Source organism: Neodiprion virginianus, chromosome 4 (genome assembly GCF_021901495.1).
Source record: "Neodiprion virginianus isolate iyNeoVirg1 chromosome 4, iyNeoVirg1.1, whole genome shotgun sequence".
Classification (NCBI taxonomy): domain Eukaryota; kingdom Metazoa; phylum Arthropoda; class Insecta; order Hymenoptera; family Diprionidae; genus Neodiprion; species Neodiprion virginianus.
In genome coordinates, this window is record NC_060880.1 from 22,476,332 (window position 1) to 22,500,547 (window position 24,216).

A 24,216-nucleotide genomic window follows, 5' to 3' on the forward strand; every position below is an offset into this window, starting at 1 on the left:
TGTTTAGTATGATTATATAAACATTTTTCATCATGGAAAATCTACTATTTTTTAACAACGTGCCTGTAATTACATACATTTTTGCACACAATGCCCCTGACTCCCTTCCGAAAATGAATGTATCAAATTATGCTTCACAGGGAAAGAACAGATTTTATCTCAACTATCGAAATGCGTTTTCACACTATTAATCGTTAACAGCATTTTGTTGAAATTCTAATAATCGTACGTAGTATCTGAATATATTCATAATTTCCGCATCTATTCATTGTAAAAGTTTCCTTCCTTACTGACCATTATGTTAGGAATTCCGGCAGTCAGTTACCACTTCAAAAAGATCGATTGCCCAACTGATTGGTGCACAAATCGATGGGTAATTAAGGCTGAATCGGCTAGACAGTCCAAATCAAAAGTTAGAGAAAGTAAAACAAACTTTTTAAAAAATCTTCTAAAATGTTATCGCGTCAATGATGGTGAACACGAATAAAACAACATTCCTAATACATAGCTGTAAAAGTGAATCTGAACAAATTCGCATAACACAAGCCATATTGTCAACAGTTTGAAAAAACATTTTATCATCAGAAGGTGCAATGTGATGAAACTGGTGTGTTTCATTAGATTCAAAAGTTTTTGAGCTGAATTTATTTACAATAAAGATTTCCTGAGATTGCTTGAAAGAATTCTACAAACAGTTATCTCCAGAGTTAAACAAGAATAAGTTTGTATAAAGACGATACAACAAGTATTTTTAACGTGCTAATTATAAAGTATTTTATCAAATTGTTGATATCTTAGCTGATGGTTTTCTAATTTACCCAGAATAATTTCTATTACACAGTGGGAAAGTTTTCTCGTCCGTGTTCACCATCATTGAGGAAAATTTGGGATGCAAATATTTTTTAAACGCTTTTTCCTTATTTGCCAACATGTAATTTCAGACAGCCGAGCTGATTCATCCTTAATAAAGACATTTCAAAATTGAAGGCAGGTGGTAATCTTCTGTAATATGATTGCAAATAAACATCTATCTTGATATCCAACATTTAAATATAAATCGTTTCAAAAATAACATAATAATGACTTGATGTAGGCCTTATTATTCAAACGGTTACGATCCAAGTAGTTGGAACAACAGATAAACATCTAATACTATGTTTGCAATATCACAATTGCAGTTTACCGTGCACAGAATATTCAATTTCTACGACATGCCCAAAGTTTGTTTATAGTCCTGAGAGACTCGACACAATTTGTAAACTTCGATAAAAAATTTGCGCATCTTTCCATAAATTTAAGCTCTTGTCAGCTAAGCTATCGGTTCATCCTTGGAGGATTAGTTTTTAGTCTTTAATCCTTTATCAGAATTCATCAGCTTCAAATGAAACGCTTGCTGCTATCAGTAACATTCAATTTATATTTATTTCATATTACAGTATACCTAATACTTTTCATAACATTCATTGTATGCGTCATTGTTACTTGTATCAATTCTAGCCTTGTGAATGAAAATATGTTGGTATACATATGTTTTTTATTCGGTCAGGGGTTTAGGCATTAGAGGCACAAGAGAACCAATTGTCATGACTTTTTTCAAAGTAAATACATATTAAAATTATCCCTAAGTTTTAATTTAGCTATAAAAATTAATAATCCTCAACGTAATAAACGAGGTGAAAAATCCTGTATCAGATATCAAATGTTCTAAGCTTTGAGTCGGGGTGGGACGGTGCGTTTTTGCAGTTCCTTGCCATTTTTTTTCGAAGGGAAGGGAACGTCGGCCCTTAGCAGCTCATATCTCGAAAACTTTGATATCTAACACAGGATTTTGCCAAATTGTTTCAAATTTTTTAACTGTTTTAACCAATGCGTTCGTTTTACAAAATTGAAATAAATTCAAATCAATGGGAAAAAATTCAAGAAAAACACTAAATGCCATCGTGAGTAAGGACAACCATAACAAAAATCGCTAGCTCTACATATGAAATGCCCCATATACATATCAAGTATGAACTTGATTTTGGTATGTGATGCATTTGATGTACCAACCAATTAATTAATTGGTTCTCATTGTGTTTCAACAGAGCCATTTATTCTGAGCAAATGATGCCATGAAATCAACAATTATAATCGTACGAAATAGATATCTCTCAATATTCTAGGCCAATTACTATATTTATAGAGCGCAATAAACTTATGTGAAATATAAAGCATTTGGCATTTAGTTATCTTTGAAGAAACCATAAGAATTTCGTTCGTTTTGACCTCTTATTGTGAACAAACCTCTTGAACCTCCGGAGGCAAGTTAATCCGTTGGAGTAAAATGCATTTACCTGTGATTTTGATATCAGTTTTCGCTTTTACAAAAATCTTGATCATCTATGGCTATTTATACCACGTATTCGGCAAATAGGGCAAAATTTTACCAACAAATTGAGAGCTGCAATGAGAGTGTTACGGTTGAAAATATTATCAATCGTTTTTTAATATTAAACCAGCTTCTACAAATAGTATATCAAATCTATCTATATTGTACGTGTATGGGAAAACTTTGGTATAATTTGATGTGCTGTAGATCAGATTAAAAAAAAATTGTCTAACAAATAATAGCGAAAGGCTATTAGATTTATTTTAATTTCATCGACATAGTTACTATTACATTCATTTTTTGCTAACTATTTGTACTGGTTAAAAAAAAGCAAATTATTCTTAAGACACACAACAACTGACACCTGCATATAATTAGAAAAGTAAGAAGTCTTGAAAAGGTGTTTTTGTTATATTCAGTTTTGTTTTTAATCACCGGCAGTCGTCACACTGCATAAGTACGAAATAAAAGATGATCAAACTGCCTCTTACAATTCTTGCTGGGTTATAACATGTTGGATATCCCAAGATTAGTTTAGACTTCGAATATATATACATATACATATACAATAGCACATTCATTATCTTTGGATTAGTAATCATTCAGTAATACAGGAATTTACGGCTACTACTCGTCAATTTTTTGTAGCTTCAAAATACGTATACAATATTACAGTATATTTTTTACTATAGATTATAGTAAAATACGAAACACATGTTATTTTAATGTAGAATAACCAATTTTCCGTTTGAAAATATGTGTCCCTATAAGCTTGTCACATTTCAAACATTAAAAGATGTTATGATCAAACTTTACATTCTTTACAGAAACGATGGCTGCAGTATGTATATTTTCTGATACCTACGAAGTTGATATCAGTAGCCTAAGTCTGCGGCCGAATACGCTGAACTTCATTAAGTAGACTAATGTGTTACACAGTTATGCCCATGATTCTGGAACATTACTAACTTTCCATAACATTTGACAAAATTTAATTTTATAAGGCTTAACTGCCTTATTTCAATTAATGTTAGCACATTCAATCATTAACTCTTGGTCAGGCTGGTTTTACCTTCAGTTAATATAATCCCATATCAAGGAAGATATAAAATTATTTGCTCATTTTTTAATACGTTGTTTACTTGTTGAATGGTCTATACATGGTAATTTATTTGTTGCTGAACACAAGATCCGGGTGAAAAATAGCCGCTGATGCGGGTACCAGATAGAAAAGCTTCGTCAGTGGCACTCTTCTTCAGCAACAATTACATGACCCTGTACTTTGTGGTTCCGCTTACTTATTACAAAAATATTGTTGTACCTTAATTCATGTTATAATGTTCGTTAGTTATTCTGTTAATTCTTTTTGTATGGCAGAAATTTTTTTTATTGACATAAATAAAACATTTGTAAATGTTGTTTTGGTCGAACACAAAGCTGGGTTAAATCTAGTCGGCTATGATTCATTAATCGAACCCTAGTAGATAACCTGTCAGTGAATATTTTGTTGCGTTTCAAGGATGTAATTCTATGGATGATACATTTCTATTTGGTAGGTAGGCCTTCTTTATGCGTGATATCAAAGTGTCCGTTGCGATAGGAAATATTATACTCTATTTGAAACTATTTGCCTCTTTCTAGACTCATGGCATGTGAAATTACAAATGTGGCAACAAAAAACATGGTCACTCGACTAACGTAAATTTCATTTTACACAGTGTTTTTTCTTGCTTATACTTTTACATTAGGCATCAAATGTAAATACTCTCAAGTTTTTTTATTTATTTTGCGGCATATATCTCTTACAAAATCATCAATTTATTCTAGTCGTGATATCCTAAGAATTTTATATATATATATCATGGAATTTAAATGCATAAAATAAGTCATGTCATGCGTCTCAGCCAGTTCCTGTATTACTTATTGACAACAGTTTTGAAATTTCGTTTAATTTTTCAAATTTTTTAAAAAATATGTATTCTGTAACTGCTATTATTACAACTTGAAGTTTTGGACGTTTATTTATACAAGTTATTGTTTTCACCTCAACTATTGTTTGTCGATCGGTTGATATCTTCGTTTGTCAATTGCAATCGAGTGTATTCTTCTGTATTATTTTTCTTTTTTCTTTTTTTATTACCATTCTTGTCAATTCCCCAAACATTACTCACTTATTTACCGTGTGTGGCTTACGCCGACGTAGGCTAAGTCAGGCATCGGTTTCCCCCTTGAGCCTTAAACGAGCAAAATCCTCAAAGATAATGTCATCGTCGCCCGTATCCATTTCTCTGAAATATAATATCAATTTTGAAAAGCCATTGCTGTTTATCAGCAAAACAGTGTCCACCAAATGACTTATGAGAAAAAAAAAATTTGTCATTAATCTAAGTAGATATATACACTGCACAAATATGTTTTTGGTTGATATCTTGAATGAACTTTTTCACAGCTTCTTGAGGGTTGTGCACGAAAGTGTCAGGCAATGCACACAACGAATACGTCAATCACAATTATAATTTATAAATATGTATCCACGTACCCGTCTAACTGAATAAGATTAGTATCGACAGGTACTTCTCCATCAGCAGGTTGGTGCGCAGGACTTGGTCTTGCTGTAACAGGATCAGGTGGCTCTTCTTCCGGTTTCGGATGCATCAAAATGAATGGTAACTCTGCGACTAATTCACTGTTGAAGAAATATGTAAGCTGAATGATAATACAGTGGCCATCAGTTATTTGCTTATCTAAGAATATGATATATTGATGGGTTCAAGTCAAAAATACGTCGCTCAGAGATATGGATAAAGACGGCCATTTCGATGTGAATACTTGAAAACACATTGCTGGGCAGAAAATTAGAAAATACGTGACTGAGAAAGGCATATTTCAACGTTACTCTTTGGAATGATTCTAATAAGTTCACTGTTGAAAAGTATCATTATCTAGATGAAGATTTGTAACGGAATGCCCTTTTTCCGTTACAATACAATAAATAATTTGGTGTATCACCTTCGCCGTATCTCATACAACATATATATTTTTCCTTTTTTTCTTAATGTGTAATTTAAGTGACTATTCGACTTTAAGTTCAGCAAATTTTCGATACACAATTAGTTGTTTTTTTTTTTTAAAGTTTGAAAAGGATGTTGTATCAGTCATTTTTACAGCTATATAGATTATAAATGTGCATAGTTGCAGCCTGAACTGGATATAATTAAATATGTAATAAGTATGAAAGAAATTACGTGAAATTTGAAAGCTTCTATAGTGTTCAGGAAACTATATATAAATTGAGACTTACCCGCCTAACGGACCTAAGCAAAGTTTCACTTTGACTTTGTATTGAACGATAATTCCTAGATTTTCACGTTGTGATGGGTCTGCTACACTGTAAATGGGAATAAAATAATTTTACTCGGAAGCCTGCGACAATTACTCAGAGTAATAACATCGAAGCATGCCCAAAATGCAAGCTGAAATAGGAAAATAGCAAAGTATACATTAAATAACATGCCGTTAGACACGATGCATGCAGAAATATAATTAAAATAAATGTTAGACGTTGAACAAAGCGTAATCTTTACATATTAGTTTCAATATGTTATTAAGCATAATTAACACAATTTAAGAATTTTCGCGTGCCATATGGTATACCATTGAACCAGGTTCCATCGTAATTGCTTTTGTATCATTTACTGACTCCAATGTAACCATAAAATGAGAATAAACATGAAGAAATTGGATTTAGTTTGGCAATATCGAAAATATGAGGATTCTCTTGAAAAAGACCAATAAAATTGTTGGAGTTAGTTTTGTATCTTACAAGTGAATGTCTTTCTACATTTAACAATTATATCCCAACTGTTTAAATGAAATTTAAAAAGATTTAAGATATTAAGAATAATCTGCTTAAAACCAAAACCAATTATATTCGTATTTTTGTGAATAATTCCGACTCTTTTCAAACCAGAAATCTTCGAAAATTAGCATGAGCTGAAAACGAAAAATGAATCACAGGAATTGTATCCAGGATTAGCACACTCTGATTTGCTCTCAAGAACAGGTGGGGTTGGAATAATGAGATTTTTTACAGCAGGGTCGTAGGATAAATAAAAAAAATAAGAGCACAGTGATGCAATAATATCTGACATACGTAGTTCGTTGCATGCATCAACGGACTTCTGAAATAATCATTGTGATTCTCAAGAAAGAATTGCAGTAACTTCATGCAAATGCATAATATCAGAGCCCAGAATTTGAGAAGGATGGGGATAAATTTTACAAAAATAAGAAAATCCCTTCATACATCGATGTATAAATTCAGCATCACGGGTGATGAGGAGAGATTTTAAATTCAATGTATCTAATGCGTCATTTCTGCAGTTTGTAACGTGTATAGAATGAATATGACACGTGGAAGCTGAGGATATAAAGCTTTGAAAGAAAAAAAAAACTATGCAGTATTAATTGAACACGTTGAAAACACTATGATCATAACATAGAGAGTAACATCATGAACAGAGCAAGATATAAAATTGGCAAACATTGAAACGTGTTATAAAATTCACAATGCAGCGCGTAAGATAGTTCCAAATGGTAAATCAAGAATCAATAAATTTAAAATTCATCCAATTAAATATATACCAAAGACTATCGTAAAAATTAATGAGCCAAATAACCAGAAAATGACACAAATTGTGTCAGACATCTGATTCACTACGCGTTCTCTGTAAATATCATTCAGTGACACTTGGACTACTATATTAGACATTGAACAGATGCTAACTTTAACGCTGTTACACGGATTTGTATGAAAATCGAAATACCATAGCCGTAATGGTTGCGGGAAATTGTAATGGTGAAGAATTACTATAATTCAAAATAGTCGGAAGCGAATCTGGAATGCCAATATACCGCAGAAATTTCAAGTATTTACTGGGACTGAAATTCTCTATGATAACAATTTCTTGAATTAACTAATCAATGAATATCAGAACATAAAACGTAGCTACTTTGAAATTTGCTTTTATATTCAATTTCAATATGGGCGGTATCGAGTAACTAATAATTTCTGAAATACGGGAGCCTCAAAATTGAACGGATTGAACGAAGTTGTTTCGAGAAAAAATTTTGAATTGGTTTAGATTGAAGAATTACTTGATTTGTTCCGTGCCGAGTACAACAAAAATCTTACTATGTTGCACTGTAAACCTTTTCAATATTACAAAAATGCAGATGATGATGAAAAGAAATGAGAAGAAAAAAAATTAAATGCCATTTATTATTTTTTGAGGTGAACTGATCTTACAGCGTGCTGGACGCTAAATTGGTGTCCTCATGTTTCAGCTGGCCATCAAGAGCAAGTCCCCATTTATCTTTGTTGTTGGCGAGAAGCGGAGTCAACCAAAATACTTTGCTCAGCGTGAAACCTGGCCCAACTGGGCAACCCTCCCTGATAAACGAATACCCAATGACATGTTATTTATGAAGGTAAGTTTGCATCTTTAATTTACACGTTTAATTCACTTGGGTATTTCAAATCTTGTAATATTCTTATAAAATGTAATTGCTAAGCAGCAACGATTCGAACTTTAATAAATGATTCGAGTTAATCGAACATGTTTTGGCTAGTGTTTCACCAGAGATGGTGTAAACTAATGATCCTTCCTGAAAAATTTGTTCTATTTCAGATTTTGGTCGATTCCAGTCACGCCCCTCTATTCTTTCACAATTAAAACAAGTAACATGAATTCACTCGATTATCAGACTCGACGATTATATACCAGATTTCTCAATTACTCGTTTTATGGTCAGCGCATTATCCGCATCGTTATTGACAATGTCCAAGTCAACCGTTTCATGGTTTTTAACGTCCAAGTCACTCACTCTGTAATTCTCGATTTAGATGTCATCGCGCTTTTTAGTTTCCAATATCCAAGTTATTGAATCAAGCCAAGTTATTCGACACTGAACTGGAGGCCGAAAATTAGAAAGAGGATGATTTGGGCTTGGAAAACTACAAAGCAGGTGACTTGGTCATCGTGAACTAAAAAGTGGAATACTTGGACAGATGAAACTATGGATTGTAAGACCTGAGCATAAAGAACCGTGAAATTGATGGCCTGGACATTGAGACAACAATGTGGATTTAATCATATAATTGATATTGTATGTGAAAAATTGCACGTGATAAAATCTGCTCTGATAGTCTAACATCAGTTCGTAGAATGTTTATTTGTACCTCACTTCTTCATCTCCCAATTCTTTGTAAGAACTCCCCTTCGCTCTAAACACTTTTTGTTCAAGGACTCTTCTTCCGGAATACACATTTATCTATGCCATGCCAAATCAATGCCTATCGTGTTTGTTATTCACTTTGCATATCCAGAAGACACCACAGAAAATTTGTGTTACAAATAAATGAGTTGGACATCCTGCAATTTTAGGCACTCCAAAGCACCTCGAAACAATGACTCTTTAAGGCAGTGATGAATATATATTGTGGGAAGAAAACTGTCTTACTCTTAAACGCAGAAGTGTCTTGCCAGAGAAACGAGCGACAAATATGTGGGGTACGCATGAGTGTCACAATGTCACACGAAAAAATGTCCGTTCATTACTTAAAGATAATTGGGTCGCACCGCCTGAATCAAAAGTTAGGGAACGAGTAAATAAGGTTTAAAAAATCTCCGAGAATGTTATTTGTGCCAATAAAAGTGAAAACAAATGGAACGACACTTTTACTACCTAATGGAAACGAATCTCAGATAATTCAGGTGATACAGGCTAAGATATCAACAATTTGAGAAAAAATTTCATATTTTCGTTTTTCAATCGATTCTAATCTTTTCGGGCACATTTTGCCCGCGGAACAGAACGTCACAAATTCTCTGGGAAACATGAAAGAAATTTTACGTTATAATATTTTATTGTTGACGAACATTTGTCGTGCCGCAGTCACACAAGTTTTTTTTGATCCACTCTAAACATTACCAGTCAAATATTTGAGTGATGATTGAATGTATGAGAGTCATTTCAAAATCATTTCGCAGTATAATTTCACTAAAATGGTTCTGTTAATTTCTCATTCAAATTTGTATTCGAATTTTCTGAGATGAATTTTTGCCATACAGCAGAGATGCTGTGTCTATCCTGTTTATCATCATTGGCACAAATAACATTACTGGACATTCTTTAAACTATTTTTTCCTTTCTCTTAGCTTTCATTTCAAATGGTACCGACTGTTTATCCTTAAGATAAGCACGTTTGCAGCTGTAGCTATACGAACCGCTTACATTGCTAGTAAATTGCTGGACTGTAAAATTACTAGAAAGAGATAGGAGTGACGAAATCAATCAAAAAGTTCAAATATTTATCTCCATAACAAGATGAGGCTGAAAGTGCGCAGGGGCAAAGCCTATAGTGGTATCGTACAAAATTCTTGAGAAACCTTTCTCGATTCGCGCAGTAGATGCTCAAATCCGTTTTCTTTCAAAGACAAAAGTTCGATTTTGCTAAAGTTTGTGTCTTATTAGTCCAACTCCGGAGTCAAACCAAATGCAGAATTAAGGTTTAACTGAAGTGCTAGGTCGCAGTACTGTATTAACACGTTCCAATGTAAAATATAATCGCTGTCGAAATGTTCCATGATGATTGTTTAAATTCTTAGAACTGCGAACTATGTACCTCAAGGACTAGGAAAAAACCTGGGTACACCTCCCAGTATTTTGTAGCACTGTATTTTTTTGCTTATTTCCTTCAATACCATTACTTTCAATCATATAGCCCAATGATGCAAGGAGGTTGGATGAGATTTATGTAATAATTTCCATCCAAGATCAGTGAAAAGTTTCATCTATTTTGATAGAAAAATAAAGAATGTGCTATTTGACCATCAATTAATAAACTGCATCAACTTGACCAATTGATAACATAAGGTGACGCCTCAAATCTTATATAATGTTCTGCCAGACTTTTCATGAATAACAAACATTTGATTCAATCTTGCATTTCAATTTTAACGTTAGTAAATTAAATTTCTTAATTTCATGTTCACAGTCAAGAGGAAGAAATATTTCAATATCTACAAAGCCAAGTATGTAACTAAAAGACATCAATCGTGCTAATTCAACTTTCAATTTCAGCCAACAATCTGTCACATAGTGCAAATACAGACTACAAAATGCTTGGGATTTAGGAATAATATTAAACTTTTTCTATAATTATCTTATGTAAGAAAAATATGCATAGGGAATTTGTTATCATCTAGATGGTGAAATATAATTTGGGGATTTTTGTATTTTTGGAAATTGAAAATTTTTGTGTTTTCTATGGAAAGTAATATACGGGCATATTCATAAATAACAGAAAAATTAAGATAAAAAAAAAAAATAAACAAAACTCCATCACCAGATCAGCTCCAAAACCAAGTATAACAAATATTTTCGAACTCGCCAATTCCCAGCAAAGACTACAAAACCGTCAAGCCATTCACCAAAATTTTTATCTTCTCACTCGTGAAAAATCGAAATAGATTAAAGCCAAAAATAGTCCTAGATAATACTTATTAAACCCAGGTAGTAATTGACATTTTTCTACCAAATTTATAATTAATCCGACCAATGCCAGTGCATGAGAATTGACAACGGCTTAATAAGTGATGAGAATACAATCAACAAAAAACTTTCATTGGACTCCATTTTAGATGGTTTGTTGTGATTTAATTCAACAATGTAGGTAATACTGCTGGTATTTTAGAGCATGTTCTATTTTATATCGTCTTAGTAAATGCAATTGATACTATCCCAATAGTTAATTTGTATTGATCCAGTTGATCCTAACTTGATGCAATTATTTGAAAAATCGTACTTTGATTAACCATATTTTAAACTAATAATTTTTTTAAAAATTAATCTTAGGTTTCAATTGGGTGCTTTTTCAATGAATTATAAAATTCGATTAATCGTTTGTCCAATAAATCGTAGACTTCGAATAATCGTTGTTTCAATGAACCGTAGACTTTGATTTATCGTTCGATCAATCAACTAATTGATTCTTCCAAAATAATTGTTTTGTCAATTAATCGATTAATTCTAAAGACAATTAATCGAAGCCTACGATTACGGTTAATCGATTAATCTCACAGCTCTAGTCTGAACAATAGAAAAAAAAGGGGGGGGGGGGAGGCCTCAATATTTCTCTGCTTTTAGAGTCTATACATTCTAAATAAATAGCCGGACATTTAATTTATTTCTCATTTTCACTCAGTGTTTTTTTTTTTATACTGTGCCCAATGCTCGAGCACTCACATAGTGCTAGATGCGAGATTGGTGTCCTCATGTTTAAGTTGGCCATCTAAGGCAAGGCCCCGTTTATCCTTGTTGTCAGCTAGCATCGGCTTTAGCGAAAAGACCTTGCTCAATGTGAAGCCAGGCGTTACCCCTATACTGCCAATACTTTCATGTTATTTTTTTATTTTATTTTTATTCTGTGAATAGTCTTACAATTCGATAATCAAGTTTGAGATCTTCTACATCAAGATTGCAAAACCTTCAAATTTTCTGTCAAGTAACTGAGATCACTCTGTATTGACAATAGTTGACCGATTATTAATTGGTGATCATGAAAAATAAGATGTAATCTTTTCTATACTCCGATAAATAACAATTATTATGTGATTCTGAATATGAAAATTCTATTTCTTAGACTCCGACGCAAACGAAAAACGGTAAAATCAATGGTAAAACCGACCAACTTATTTGAAAAAAAAAAAAACACGTAATTATTTCTCAAAGGGTTCATAATATAAGATTGTAGTTTATTGTCAAATGCGAGAAACGTATTATACTCTGTAAATAATAAAGTCAATGAATTCTACGAGTCTATTAAACAGCATATAATTAGGTTGTAAGCTAATGTGTATCTTTGATGAAAGGATACTGTCACTTGTAAAGGTAGACAAGCCACGGGCTTTTTGTATGAAATCATACAACGAACAAAGTGGAAATACCCGTTAGAAATGACGCGACAATTAGATGATAATTCTACGCTTCACACGTGTATTTTCTTATCCGCAATGCCCGTTATGCATTAAAGCTGATTTCATTTACCATGACTGGACATACGATTCACGTTTGATAGTGCACACCCATTTTTATGTGCGACCTAACATTCTCTGGCCTCACTTTAGTAATTAATTCATTAATGTTCGGACTTTAGTACCGTACTAGATACTACCAAAATGCAAAATATTCAGTGTCTAATGCTCCTATGTAACTTCGTTGTGAGTTACAAAAATTGAACTACTTTAAATAATGATAGTTAAATGTAAATTTGGGACTTTTGTCTACCCCTACGAACCTTACGTAGAAGGAACTAACGTCTATTCTAATATATTTTTCACCTTCCACGGTGTTATAGAAATGTAGAAATGATTAACAATTAAAAGATACTCACTCGCTTTCTGCCTCGGCGACAGTGCATTTGTACTGCGCTGTTGAGAACAGACAAATATCCGCAAACTGTCGTACAGATACTTTTATTTTTTTAACTGTTCTGTTACTATTATTTGCTATGTGCACATTAACAGCAATATTTTCACCATGATGATAGAGCTCCTTGTCAAGAGTTGCTTCTAGATGCAACTTGTTCGGCGACATCATGAATTCCTTGCTAACTTCCACTGACGGTTGGGCACCTTGTTTTGATGGGGCGTACATTATTTTACGAATTGCAAGTCTCACTGAGTTTCTGTACACATAATAATAAATGCGTTTTTATAAATACATCCTTGGAGAGTTTTCAATTTATATTAACACACTATTTTTGTTTGACGTTTTATTTTTTCTTTCACAATCTTTGCCTACAGGAAATTTGTTTTAATAATAATGAAATTGATCATAAGCGTTGAAAAAAAAGTTATTATCGCGCAGATAACTTAGTAATATTACATGTCACATTACTAGTTATCACATCTGAACTGCCTCGATGTATAAAAACGTCAAACAGACTTGACTACACACTTAAGGGATAATTAATTTCTGTACAAACGAACAGAACATCTGATATCTTACCGCTTATGAGGTTTGTCATCTTGTGTTTCGCCGACAAATGCCTTTAGTTCGTAATCAACCCCACAAGGTTTTCCAGTATCTCCTGGAGCAGGTTGCAGCGTTACAGATGCTGGACAATGAGGAGGTAATTCAAAGTAAAATGGGAATGCATTTGGGCCCAGTTTTTTTATAAGTCTTTCTTGCAGGCGCGTCAAAGGTCTTGGCGGTTGCGACCCAGGTGGCACTGGGAAAATTGGTTCTGCAGCCAAGTACAGATCTTTCCTAAACGTTAGCCCCAAGACATCCAAGTCTTCGCGACCATACCTGAAGGCTGCAAGGACGTGCCCAAAAACCTTACGCACTTTGACGTAATCAGGATCGATTAGAACAACTCCGTCTGCAAGTACAAGAATAAGGAAAGGTAACAATTTCTATACTTCTAAGCAAATTTCAAGATAGAAATACGTTAATTTAATAGCTCATGCATCATTCATTATTTATTTGATAGTAGATACGTCGATAGAAATATCATCTTACCTATTGGATCTACATGTGTGATATGGTCAACAAAATCCCTTTTACCAAGGTATACGGTAATCTTTCCATTTGGACTTGATTTTTTGAAGACGCGAGTAGCTTGGCGTTTGCTGGCACTGTCTACGGTGTCCATTATGAATATGTCGGGGCCGCCAGAGGCCCCTAATTCATTTGATACTGCAGTCTTTTAGAAATAAAGTTTTGAATTCTTCGGCTGTAACAAATAAATTATATTCCTTATTGACGATATTCTGACAAATTATTTGAATCTAATGAAATATCAACCGCTGTGCATAAAACTGCCGATGAACTGATACTAAACAGTATTGGTGAAAATTTTGATTTTTTTTCTAATCTTTACAGATCTCCGGGCAAAATTGTCTTTGCATCTCAATTTTAATTAGATATATAATAGACAATGTCATCTCGGTTGGAAAATGCGAAAACGGTTTAAGGTGACTATTAAAATGATGAATATTAAAATGGTTTTGTGAAAATATCAGATGTTTGAGATACTCAAAAGTAGAAAAAAGTATTCATTTATTAGCATTGTTCAAACTTTTTTCATCGATGTAGGTAATGTGGAAAAAATACTATCAATAAGAAACGAGAAAGTGGAAATTGAAATAACGTTCCAAGATAAAATATGCTGAAAAAAAAAAAAAATTTACCGCACATTTCGAGTTGTATCGATTATTTCAAAACTGTATTAGTTATTTTAACTATTATAATCAGAGAATAGTTAAGTGCGCACCAAGAGATATTTCTGGTTGTAGATTGATGTTCGTGCAACAATAAATTGATGTTAAGGCTTTATTTAACTAAAAACGATATAGTATCTGACTCAACAGTGCAATAACGGGAAAATATAGTATAGACAACTATAATGAGACTGAATACTCATTTGTACACCTGTACGGATTGATTCTGAAACGAAAATAGTGCCTGGGGTACTAATTTAGGTTGGTATCGGTTTCCATCCAGAATCTCCTTTTCCGAAATTCCCCCGGACAAATATATCCCCCCTTTATAAGATCCCCCTCCACAAAATTGCCCTTCCCCAATATTATTATGTACGTTTATTAATGTTCGTGGAATTAGGCATTTATTTATTTATTTGGGAAAATTTTAATATTTATTTTATTTTTTAAATCAATGGCGTAGATACTAGTTCAGAATCACCCTTCGCACGCGTACCACTTTTTCTTATCATTCAAAAGATATTTAAGCCGTTCTTGTAACAACACTTATTTTACTAGATATTTCTAGTAACTTTAACACAAAATAAATTTTTTCCAATGCACGGTTTTTGCGGTATATGAATTTAAAATCGCTAAAACCATACGTAGTTCCTTGCTTTTGAAATACTCAAAACTTACTAAGCGATTTCTGCGAATTAAGGAAAAGATTGTGGAACAGCGATAAGAAGAATTAAATCGAGGTTATCACACATGATTATTAAAGTTATCTGAAAACATAAAAATATATTTTTCACAAATCAAACTATGATTCATTGTAAAGCACTAAAATTTTAGTTCATTCTCGTTCAGAATATGAATTTCAGAAAATTCATTACGGTCATTTTCGAATCCGCGAAGTGCTTTCACTCATGAAATTCTATGTCACGTACAAAATGATTCTGTCGTTCGTATCGTTGATAATGGATTAATAGCGAAAAAAAGTTTTATTAATCTATTAGCCGCACAGTCCTAACAGGTATACTTCTATGTTATTAGTTTTATAAAAAATTGTCGAATCAATGTACGTTTCTTTCCTTTCTGATAGCAAATAACTCTTTTTGTATCAATACAATATTTATTGTACAGGCCGGGTAAAAAAGAAATATTTTTATTATTTCGCTTCGGGAGATAATGCTGTTTCGCACATTTGTAGATGGCACAAAGCTATTTGCTTACTCAATATTTAACGAGTAAGCAAGTGCCACGTAGAAAAGTGGATCGTCAACTACCGAACAGTGACTTTATTGAAAAAAACATGTATTCACTGACACTGCGGTTATCTTGTTATTACGCGTAATAATGTATGCGTATCACCATACGCATGTGGTAACCAGATACCAACGTCGAAGCTGTGTTCATACAAAAGCACAAATACGTACATTCTCCTGTACAAAGTGTGCTTCGAGTTGAAATTTTTCGAAATTACAATCTCAATGCAGAAAGACTACACGAGAAAACTATGTAGAAAGGCTGGTCCAAAAAAAATCGGATCTTTTTCTTTCTGGGTCACATGTTTGCTAGCTGAAGAGGAAATAAGATGCCTGTTATAATTTGAGACCTTGATATTAATATTTAGTGATTCCTGTACGCAATTTTCCGTTTTACATTTAATTAAAACGAGAAAATAATTTTAATTATTTCTTAATTTTGTAGCTCATTGTCAGTAACGAGGCAATGTATATAAATGTCCGATACATATTCTTGTAGGGAATTTAATACTCTAAAAAACGTCTGTTATAATTTTTTTTAGCAATGTTTCTGTAACGATGCATGTTTAGGAAAAATCGTTACTTCGTACCTTTAGGAATGTTTGAAATTTAGTTAGAACATAATACTTAAAATATACTCATATTTTACGAAGCCAACGCCTTGAAAGTCGTTTTAAAATTGCACAATAATGATTTTTTTCCCTGATGATTCGTTACGTTATTAATTTCAGTCTCGTGTTTATTTCATCTTTTTTTTTTATCAAGTTTCAGATTTTTATTATTCTGAGTTTATCAAACTCTGGGCCGCAAAAATTGTTTCTCGTAAATATATTTACGTCTTGCGTTCGAAAAACTCCGTTAATCAAATTTATAGATAACTGGTAATGCTTTCATTTTGAAAATTTGCAAATAAGTGATTCAATGAAATTAAATTTGCTTTAATATCCCGTGCGAAATAAAACGGTAACTTGTATTGTGAGTATCGAATACGATGAAGAAAGAATATCAAGATATCAAAAATTCAAAGTATTCAAGTATAAAGGAAACAATTTTTCTATTCAAATTTCGTTCAATGTGTTGCGGAAAACAAAAACGAAAGAAAATCGTATAAACGAGAAAACGCGCATGTTTGAGAAAGACAGTAAATCCTGAATTGTGATCGTGAGTTATTTATGATAAACAAACAACTTTTCCTGCGGCTCCGAAGAATAATAAATTCGCAGTTCAAAAATAAAAAAAACTGAACGTTCACAGTGTTGTTACAAGGAACGAAACAGTTTTTTCTGTGCACGTTCCAAGAAAAAGTCGTTTTCAACCTATGTTTGCAACACGGTAAAGAGAAGGCGTATAAGATAGAAAAGGAGAGGGTAAGAACGATTAAACGAAGAAAAAAAAACACTTGAAAATACCGCGCAAAGATAGTTTAAAAATAATCTGGACTTGTTCTTGGCAGCATGGCTGTCCGTTAAAAACTGCCGACGACTCTTGTGTAAAATTGATCGATGTCAATTGCAAGCCACACGAACATCGCTACTACAACTCTGATGGATGTAATAATATCATGTTAATAGATTCTGGCCGTTCGACAATCTACGTCAATAACTAGCCTATATATGCATATAGCATACTTATAAATTACTCGAACGCAAAATCGCATCGGGGAGCAATAAAAATAGCACTCGATGAATTTATTCACCGTCTCGGCTTCGTTATGCGTATAAAACAAAGCTCGAATATATGTATAATATACATTTTTTTTTTTTTTTTTATCACGTTTAGAAAAAAAGTTATTTATTGTGACGATATTTTTTTTCAAATATCTTCCTTCAATTTTATACGATATTGTTTTAAAAAATAATCCAAGTTTTGTTTCATTTCACAAAATTCAAGCAGTCAGCCTTTTCGTACTTTTTTTATCAAGGAATTTAGTTGAATTGCCGAACGTTATAACCCGAAAACTCGTAATAAAATTTCAACAAATTTCAGACAGCGACGGATAAATTGCGTAGATCGCATCGTGTGTGTCATGTTCTATAACAAGTTGTACGAAGCGATTATATAATTTTCTAATTTTTAACGCTGGATTATTATCGTCAAAACGCTCGAGAGTCAAGGGCAGAATTGACTTGAATGCTTTATCAGTAAAAGATGAATAAATTGAAGATGGTAAAGGGGTCAAAAGGAACAGAACAAACTGGAAAATTAAAAAGTAACAATCGTGAAAAATACATGGAAAAACAATTTACTTGGAATAAGAGCAAAACGTATTGCCATTCTAAAATTAAAGATGGAATACGCGCAAAATGGTTACGTGTACCTTGTTTTTCGTAATTCCAACAATATTCAAACAGTTTCTTTTTTTTAACGATACCTGTCTTACTGAATTTTCCTAGTTACTATAACAAATAAAATTTTCCTCAGTGTACAATAGACTGCTCAAGTTGAGAATCTCTGTCAAATCGCAGCACTGATTGAATTCTTCTGACGTCACAACTATACGACTAATGCCCTCGAGACACACGTCTACTCACATTGTAATATTACGGGCTTGTTGAATGTTGTTTAAAATATAATCAAAAAGATATCCTAGTATTGTCTCAATTTTTAATGATTATCATTGCAGATGCAGCGAGATCGCCGTACGTGAAAAAATTAACATCCGGTAAACGAAACGGAAGAAAAGCGAGAGAAGAGATGAGAAAAAAAAATCGTGTAGGCAGCAGGTATATGAATTGCCATTGTCTCGTAAAACGTGCGACGCAAAGTTATCGTAAATTTGCTACCGTGTCGTAAAATTTCAATGGAAATCATAGAAACATCGCTACTTCATAACGCGGGATATTCCATGCCAAATCTGTAAACGATTGACTGCTACATTTTTTGCTATCGTCGGGGAATTTTTTTTAAACAAATGTACAGCGCCCAAATTGATTTCTAAAGGCAACTGTAACGAATTTATAAACCAAACATACCCTGAAAAATTGGGACAAAATATATTACCTGCAGTTTTTCATAAACTTTGAACTAATTTTTATCATACTTGTATTGATCTTCGAAATGATTGTTTTTTGTTGAAAATAAAAAGAAATGAATCCATCGCAATTTGATATTAAAATGAAGTAGGAAAAAAAAAAGAATAAAGGCGGAGTCGCGATACTTGTTAGTATAATTATTAACTCATGCTCTAATAAAAAGTAACATTCTTAGGCGGTTTCTAAAGAAATCACTAATGCCTGAAACGATGTTGAATTCGTTAGAATTAAATAGCATAATTCAAACGCACTAAATAAAAGTAACAATTGAATAACGCGACGAAACATAATTCGATTCGATTCGACAAAGTTATACGCCACCTAAAAAAAATTCAACGTAAAACAATGAGTGCTTAATTTTTTGTGGAAATTACGCCGACTTTGACTTGCGTGTACTGGTCTACATATACTATACAACTATTAAAAGAAGGAGAGAGTTTGTTTGTTGCTTATCGATTTCACAATTGCAAATTCGTGTGTATTTATTCCATATGAGCATTAGGCTATTATTTTATAGCACTTATCCCTCAAGAAATACAAAGAAATTTACATCTACACTACTATTACGAACGTTTGAATAATTCTCTCGCCATCGGAAAGTAAGTATATTACCTAAGGATATATAAGCTAATTTTATATCGTAGAAGCATATTTAATAATGCATCGAGCTGTTTATAGTGAACTTGAACGAGTCATAGCGAGCGACAATTTTCGAGTTACTACAGATTTCGCAAAGAAAAAAGAAAAAAAAAAAAAGAAAAAACAAAAGCAACGGACGAGGTATAAGAAAAACGTTTTTCCCCGCGATTGAATATGATCGAGGAACGGGAAAATTGTGCGGGGGAAGCGGCAATTATATCCCTCGTTGAACAAATCATCCATCCAGGCAACAGGAACGGAAATGGTAATAAAATGTTTCCAGTGCGCAGCGCCGCAATTTGAGAGCTTGAGTTTGACATTACCGTCGGCCTTTAATCCTACTTGTTATTCATTATCAGCGCCGTTATATTTACCGACGAATAAATCTCCAACGGTTAACGCAACTAACAGCCTGCAATCGATATCATTTTTTCTGATTTCGCACACGGCGCTTCGTTATTTGACAGTTGCAACAGTTTTCTCGTCAAGCAGTTGAATATTTAATATCGTTCTAATAATTTAACGTATATAGAGGCTGACCCACGACCTTTCGACCAGTTTTTTAAGATTCAAATTTCAATCTGACTACGATTTGGTCGTGTTATTGTGGCATGCACATAGAATGAAATATGAAATCTGCAAATTTTTAGTCCTTTACACGGTTCTGTTTAGAAGAAACACGTCGATCTATTTTATCAAATTGTTTATTTACTTTTTTTCAAAAGAAAGCAGGCCCGACAAGCTTTGGAAATAGAACTTTCCAAGCAAGTGTTGGAAGAAGGTAGTTTTTCAGTTTGATGAACTCAGTAATTCTATAAGCTCTATACGAATGTTATAACAATGACAGTAATAAAATAGACCTATATATTTTACAGCGCTTAAAAAATTCCTCGATATTTCCAAATCAGTAATTATAATTGCTACGCGCTATCATACCCAAGCGATGAAAAATATTGTCGGATGATGTATAATTGCGTCTGGCAATGCAAATTACACCGACGAAAATTTATAATATACTATCTTAATGTCTTGGAGTGAGAATTCACCCCAATGGAATGAGAAATCGCTAAGCGAGAGTAAAACCGGCGCAACTCTAAATCGAGTCAATATTTTATTCACTTTTCTCACTCGGAGCGTTTGGAGTAGAATAGTTCACTCTCGAAGAGTGAATATTGACTCCATCACGCGAGTTGCGCTGTTTTCATTCCAACGAAATTTGGAAAGTACTTACTCAAGAATGTTGACCGCATGAAAAGAACAAATTGAAACAGATGGAATTATGATATGAAGAGAAGAAAACGTTGAATAAATCAGATATAAAGAACCGATAGGGGGTTGTTTGGTTGCGAATAGTATTTATGTGTAACGGATTCTTTTTCCGGAGGGAACATGAAACGGACCACTGTTTGCGTACCTAAAAATGTTATGACGTCAACTGAGAAGACGTCTGGCTTTTCCTCCCGTCAAACTGTAACAGGCAACGGAGGCGTTGCAGAAAAAAAGATAATGTTGCGTATCGCCACGCTCGCTTCGCGATCACAGAGGCTCTGATAGCTTTAATAAATTAAAATAATTGGCGCGTTAGCTGTTACAAGCGATTCTCGCCCTTCACCCTTTCACTTGACAATGATCATGCCTAATTGTATTCTCGTATGAAAAGAGTTATCGCAGACCTAAAAAAAAGTAGACCATAATATTCCGATGAAATCTTTGTTCTTTCAAAACGGATGAAATATCATTACGGTTCAAAACTTAAACATTCCGGAACTCGTGTCAATGAATCGTTGATCATCGGCAAGGAGAGAAAGAGAGTTAACCACTTATTAATTTGTACCTATCTGAACCTAGCACCCGACTTGAAAAAACCTAACTATTTTTTGTTGATTCTTGTAGGTTTTTGTAGGTAGTTGTTTGTAGTAACAATGAATTCGTTTCTAGTAGTGATTGTAGTGAAGATATTTTCGTTTGTAGTAAAAAGGAAAGAAAGATACGTTTTTTTTTGCTTTTTTTTTTAGCTAGAATTTCTGTGGCCCTGCTGTCAACTAATGTTTCGGAATCTTTTGTAGTTGTTTGTGTAATCATTATACTCATTCCATTTCCTCGAGATAGCCGTGGCTTCGTTGAATATCTCTCGAGCTAATTATAGTACATCAATGGCGAAATTTCGAGGCGAAAAGAATTAAGAGTTCTAGCCGGAGTTATTTTGGGTTACGTATATTTTTGCGACGATGGGTTTGTGATCCGTGTAATCTTCGTGAACCTTTTGTAATCCTTGCAATCGAAATCATTGCGCGCAATTTTTACACAGTGGTTAACTCCTTGGATAGGACCGGATTCTTAACTGTTGGACGAATGAAAAATTCTACCGGTAAGAAAATCATTCGATTTCAAGAATGATATCTTAATATCAAGTTTCTTCGTAAGAAATTATCTTCCAACCATTACGTAGACCACGACAAGCGTTCTTCACCGTCGTTGCGGTCATTTATCGACGTTTTCGTTTCGTTTCACCGGGATCTTAATGCCTTCTGAATTAATTAAAAAGATGACAAATTGTCCATGTTATAATACCAATAGAAAATGCCCAGAGTTTGCAAGCTTAATCGCTGAAACTGCTTGAGGCAAGATACGTCAGCAAATAACAATCACGCGCTTTTGAACATCGTGTACATAAGAATCATGTAAAGTTACGTAAACAGCTCTTCATTTTCATATACCGACAATGTATATCGTGTCGAGACAATGCGAATAACTGACGTATTTGCAATGGCGAGGTATTCATATACATGTACAAGGTAATTAACGATACGACTATGAGATGTTGTGGGTCATATTCATTAACTGATATTACAGAGAAAGGTATAAGAGAGTTTATATCGTAATTGACGAGACGTTCAAAATTGCCTCCTTTTGAATGGCTGTGCGTTCGTAGCAATGAGAGAGAATATACGGCATATTATACGTAATAATATTATACTGTGTTAATTTAAGGGCATTGCGTACACAGAGTACGTACAGAAATTACTGAAGCAGATTTCCGCTTGTCTCCTCATTCATAAAGAGCTGCGTATATTTTACGCTTCTCTTACCTCCCGAGTTGTTGTTCCTTCAATCAGTTATTCTTTATCAGGCATAATATAATTTCTATTCAGTTATTCGGACATATGATCATGTAACATTTAAACGCGAATCGCGGAATACACTGATCACTGAAAATTGTAAAGTGAAAAGAAACTTGACCAAATTTGAATCGGATTTCTGTGAATAATTTGCGATTTAATATTGACATAAAGTATGTTTTACTTCATACATCGTAAAACTCGCACCGAATGCGAAGTGCAGTGTCAACTTAAATTTTCGTAATACATAAAAAAATATTATCATTATTATTATTATTATTATTTTTTTCAACTTTACTCCGTGTTCACTTTCGGTAATTGAAAGAGCTAGCCCCTCGACGGTAATGGCTGCATTAATTGAAAGTTTCAGGTTGAAACTTTTAGCACGGCGCGTCTGCGTAATATGATATAATATGCTTTTTGCAATAATCAATTTCGACCATCGCCTTTTTATCTTTATTGTAACTCTTACAGAGGATAGTAGCATACCTGTAAAGAGCTTTGATGTATTTTTTGAATGCATTCAATTTTGACGTTTTTTTTTGTTACATTACTTTGTTTTTTCCGACACCCGGATATAAATAAATCATTCTTGCGCCGTATTCTTCGCTAATCTATTGAAATTTTTTTCACGCATGGATATTCTTATTAGATATTCGCATAATGTCGTGTATAAATTTATACATACGCAGCCAACTGCATATCTTTCATTATCAATACAGCCGAGCCCATAGAATTGAACACCGCAGCAAATTAATACAGATGCCTACATTAATGACTGGGCACGAATCATCACAACACCTTTTATTCCGCTACAAAGATTCCACACGTTATGAAAAATTTTCGTCAGATCCAGTTACAAGGAAGTTCTAGTTAAATGTGTACCGCTGTATTAATGATTTAAATATTGCGTTGAGATTACAAAAAAATAATGTGGTACAATTAAATAATCAGTGCAATATGATCATAATTGTTGCTTCTAAATTTTTTGGTCATAATAAACAGACAAGATGCATTTTAATTTTGTACGGAGAATCTAAGTTTCAGTTGTCATAAAAAATAAAAATGCTCAAGGCCTGTAACAGTAATCACAACTAGAAGTTATATGAAATTTGATGGCAAAGCTATGCCCATATATGCAATAGACGACTGCACAAACCAAATTGTTAATTCGCTTGGCCTTGACAGCCTCAGGTTTCGAGGTCGGAAAACGTTCAGAAATAAAAAAGTATTTTACAAATTTTGATGTAATTCAAATGAGTGGAAAAGTACTCTACCCATCCAATCTAAAATCTGATGAGTTCTGAGTTAGGAACAGCCACGTTTATCTCCGTTGATTCATTATTTAGACATCATTGAACGATAGATTGATCACAGAAACACACACACATCCAACATACAATAGAAAATGCTCAGAGGTGATTCTCGAAACCTCGTGACGTATAATCTCGCGAAAGCTCAACTTGTTGCTTGTAAAGTCTTCGTACTAATTTACCTTGGTCTCTTTTTCCCTTTAGGCAC

At 33.5% G+C, this 24,216-nt stretch overlaps 1 protein-coding gene and 1 long non-coding RNA gene across 5 annotated transcripts in view; one reads left to right on the forward strand and one right to left on the reverse strand.

Moving 5' to 3' along the window:
• Positions 1-1,397: 1,397 nt before the first annotated feature.
• Positions 1,398-24,216, reverse strand: part of LOC124302639 (beta-arrestin-1) — a 30,758-nt gene continuing 7,939 nt past the window's right edge. Inside the window, exons 1-9 of one of the 4 annotated variants that reach the window (XM_046758997.1) lie at positions 15,337-15,440; positions 13,958-14,171; positions 13,442-13,817; positions 12,825-13,118; positions 11,678-11,815; positions 7,677-7,820; positions 5,670-5,756; positions 4,908-5,054; positions 1,398-4,656 (exon numbers count right to left, since the gene is read on the reverse strand). In XM_046758997.1, the coding sequence (XP_046614953.1) occupies positions 4,578-4,656; positions 4,908-5,054; positions 5,670-5,756; positions 7,677-7,820; positions 11,678-11,815; positions 12,825-13,118; positions 13,442-13,817; positions 13,958-14,090 (1,398 nt within the window). In that variant the 5' untranslated portion in view covers positions 14,091-14,171; positions 15,337-15,440 and the 3' untranslated portion in view covers positions 1,398-4,577. Of the gene's footprint in view, positions 4,657-4,907; positions 5,055-5,669; positions 5,757-7,676; positions 7,821-11,677; positions 11,816-12,824; positions 13,119-13,441; positions 13,818-13,957; positions 14,172-15,336; positions 15,441-24,216 lie in introns of those variants that run through there. The other 3 variants (XM_046758996.1, XM_046758998.1, XM_046758999.1) reach the window with 3 other exon arrangements.
• Positions 7,785-9,006, forward strand: LOC124302652 (uncharacterized). Its single transcript, XR_006907751.1, has 2 exons — positions 7,785-7,858; positions 8,059-9,006. It is a non-coding gene; the product is annotated as an uncharacterized LOC124302652 (long non-coding RNA).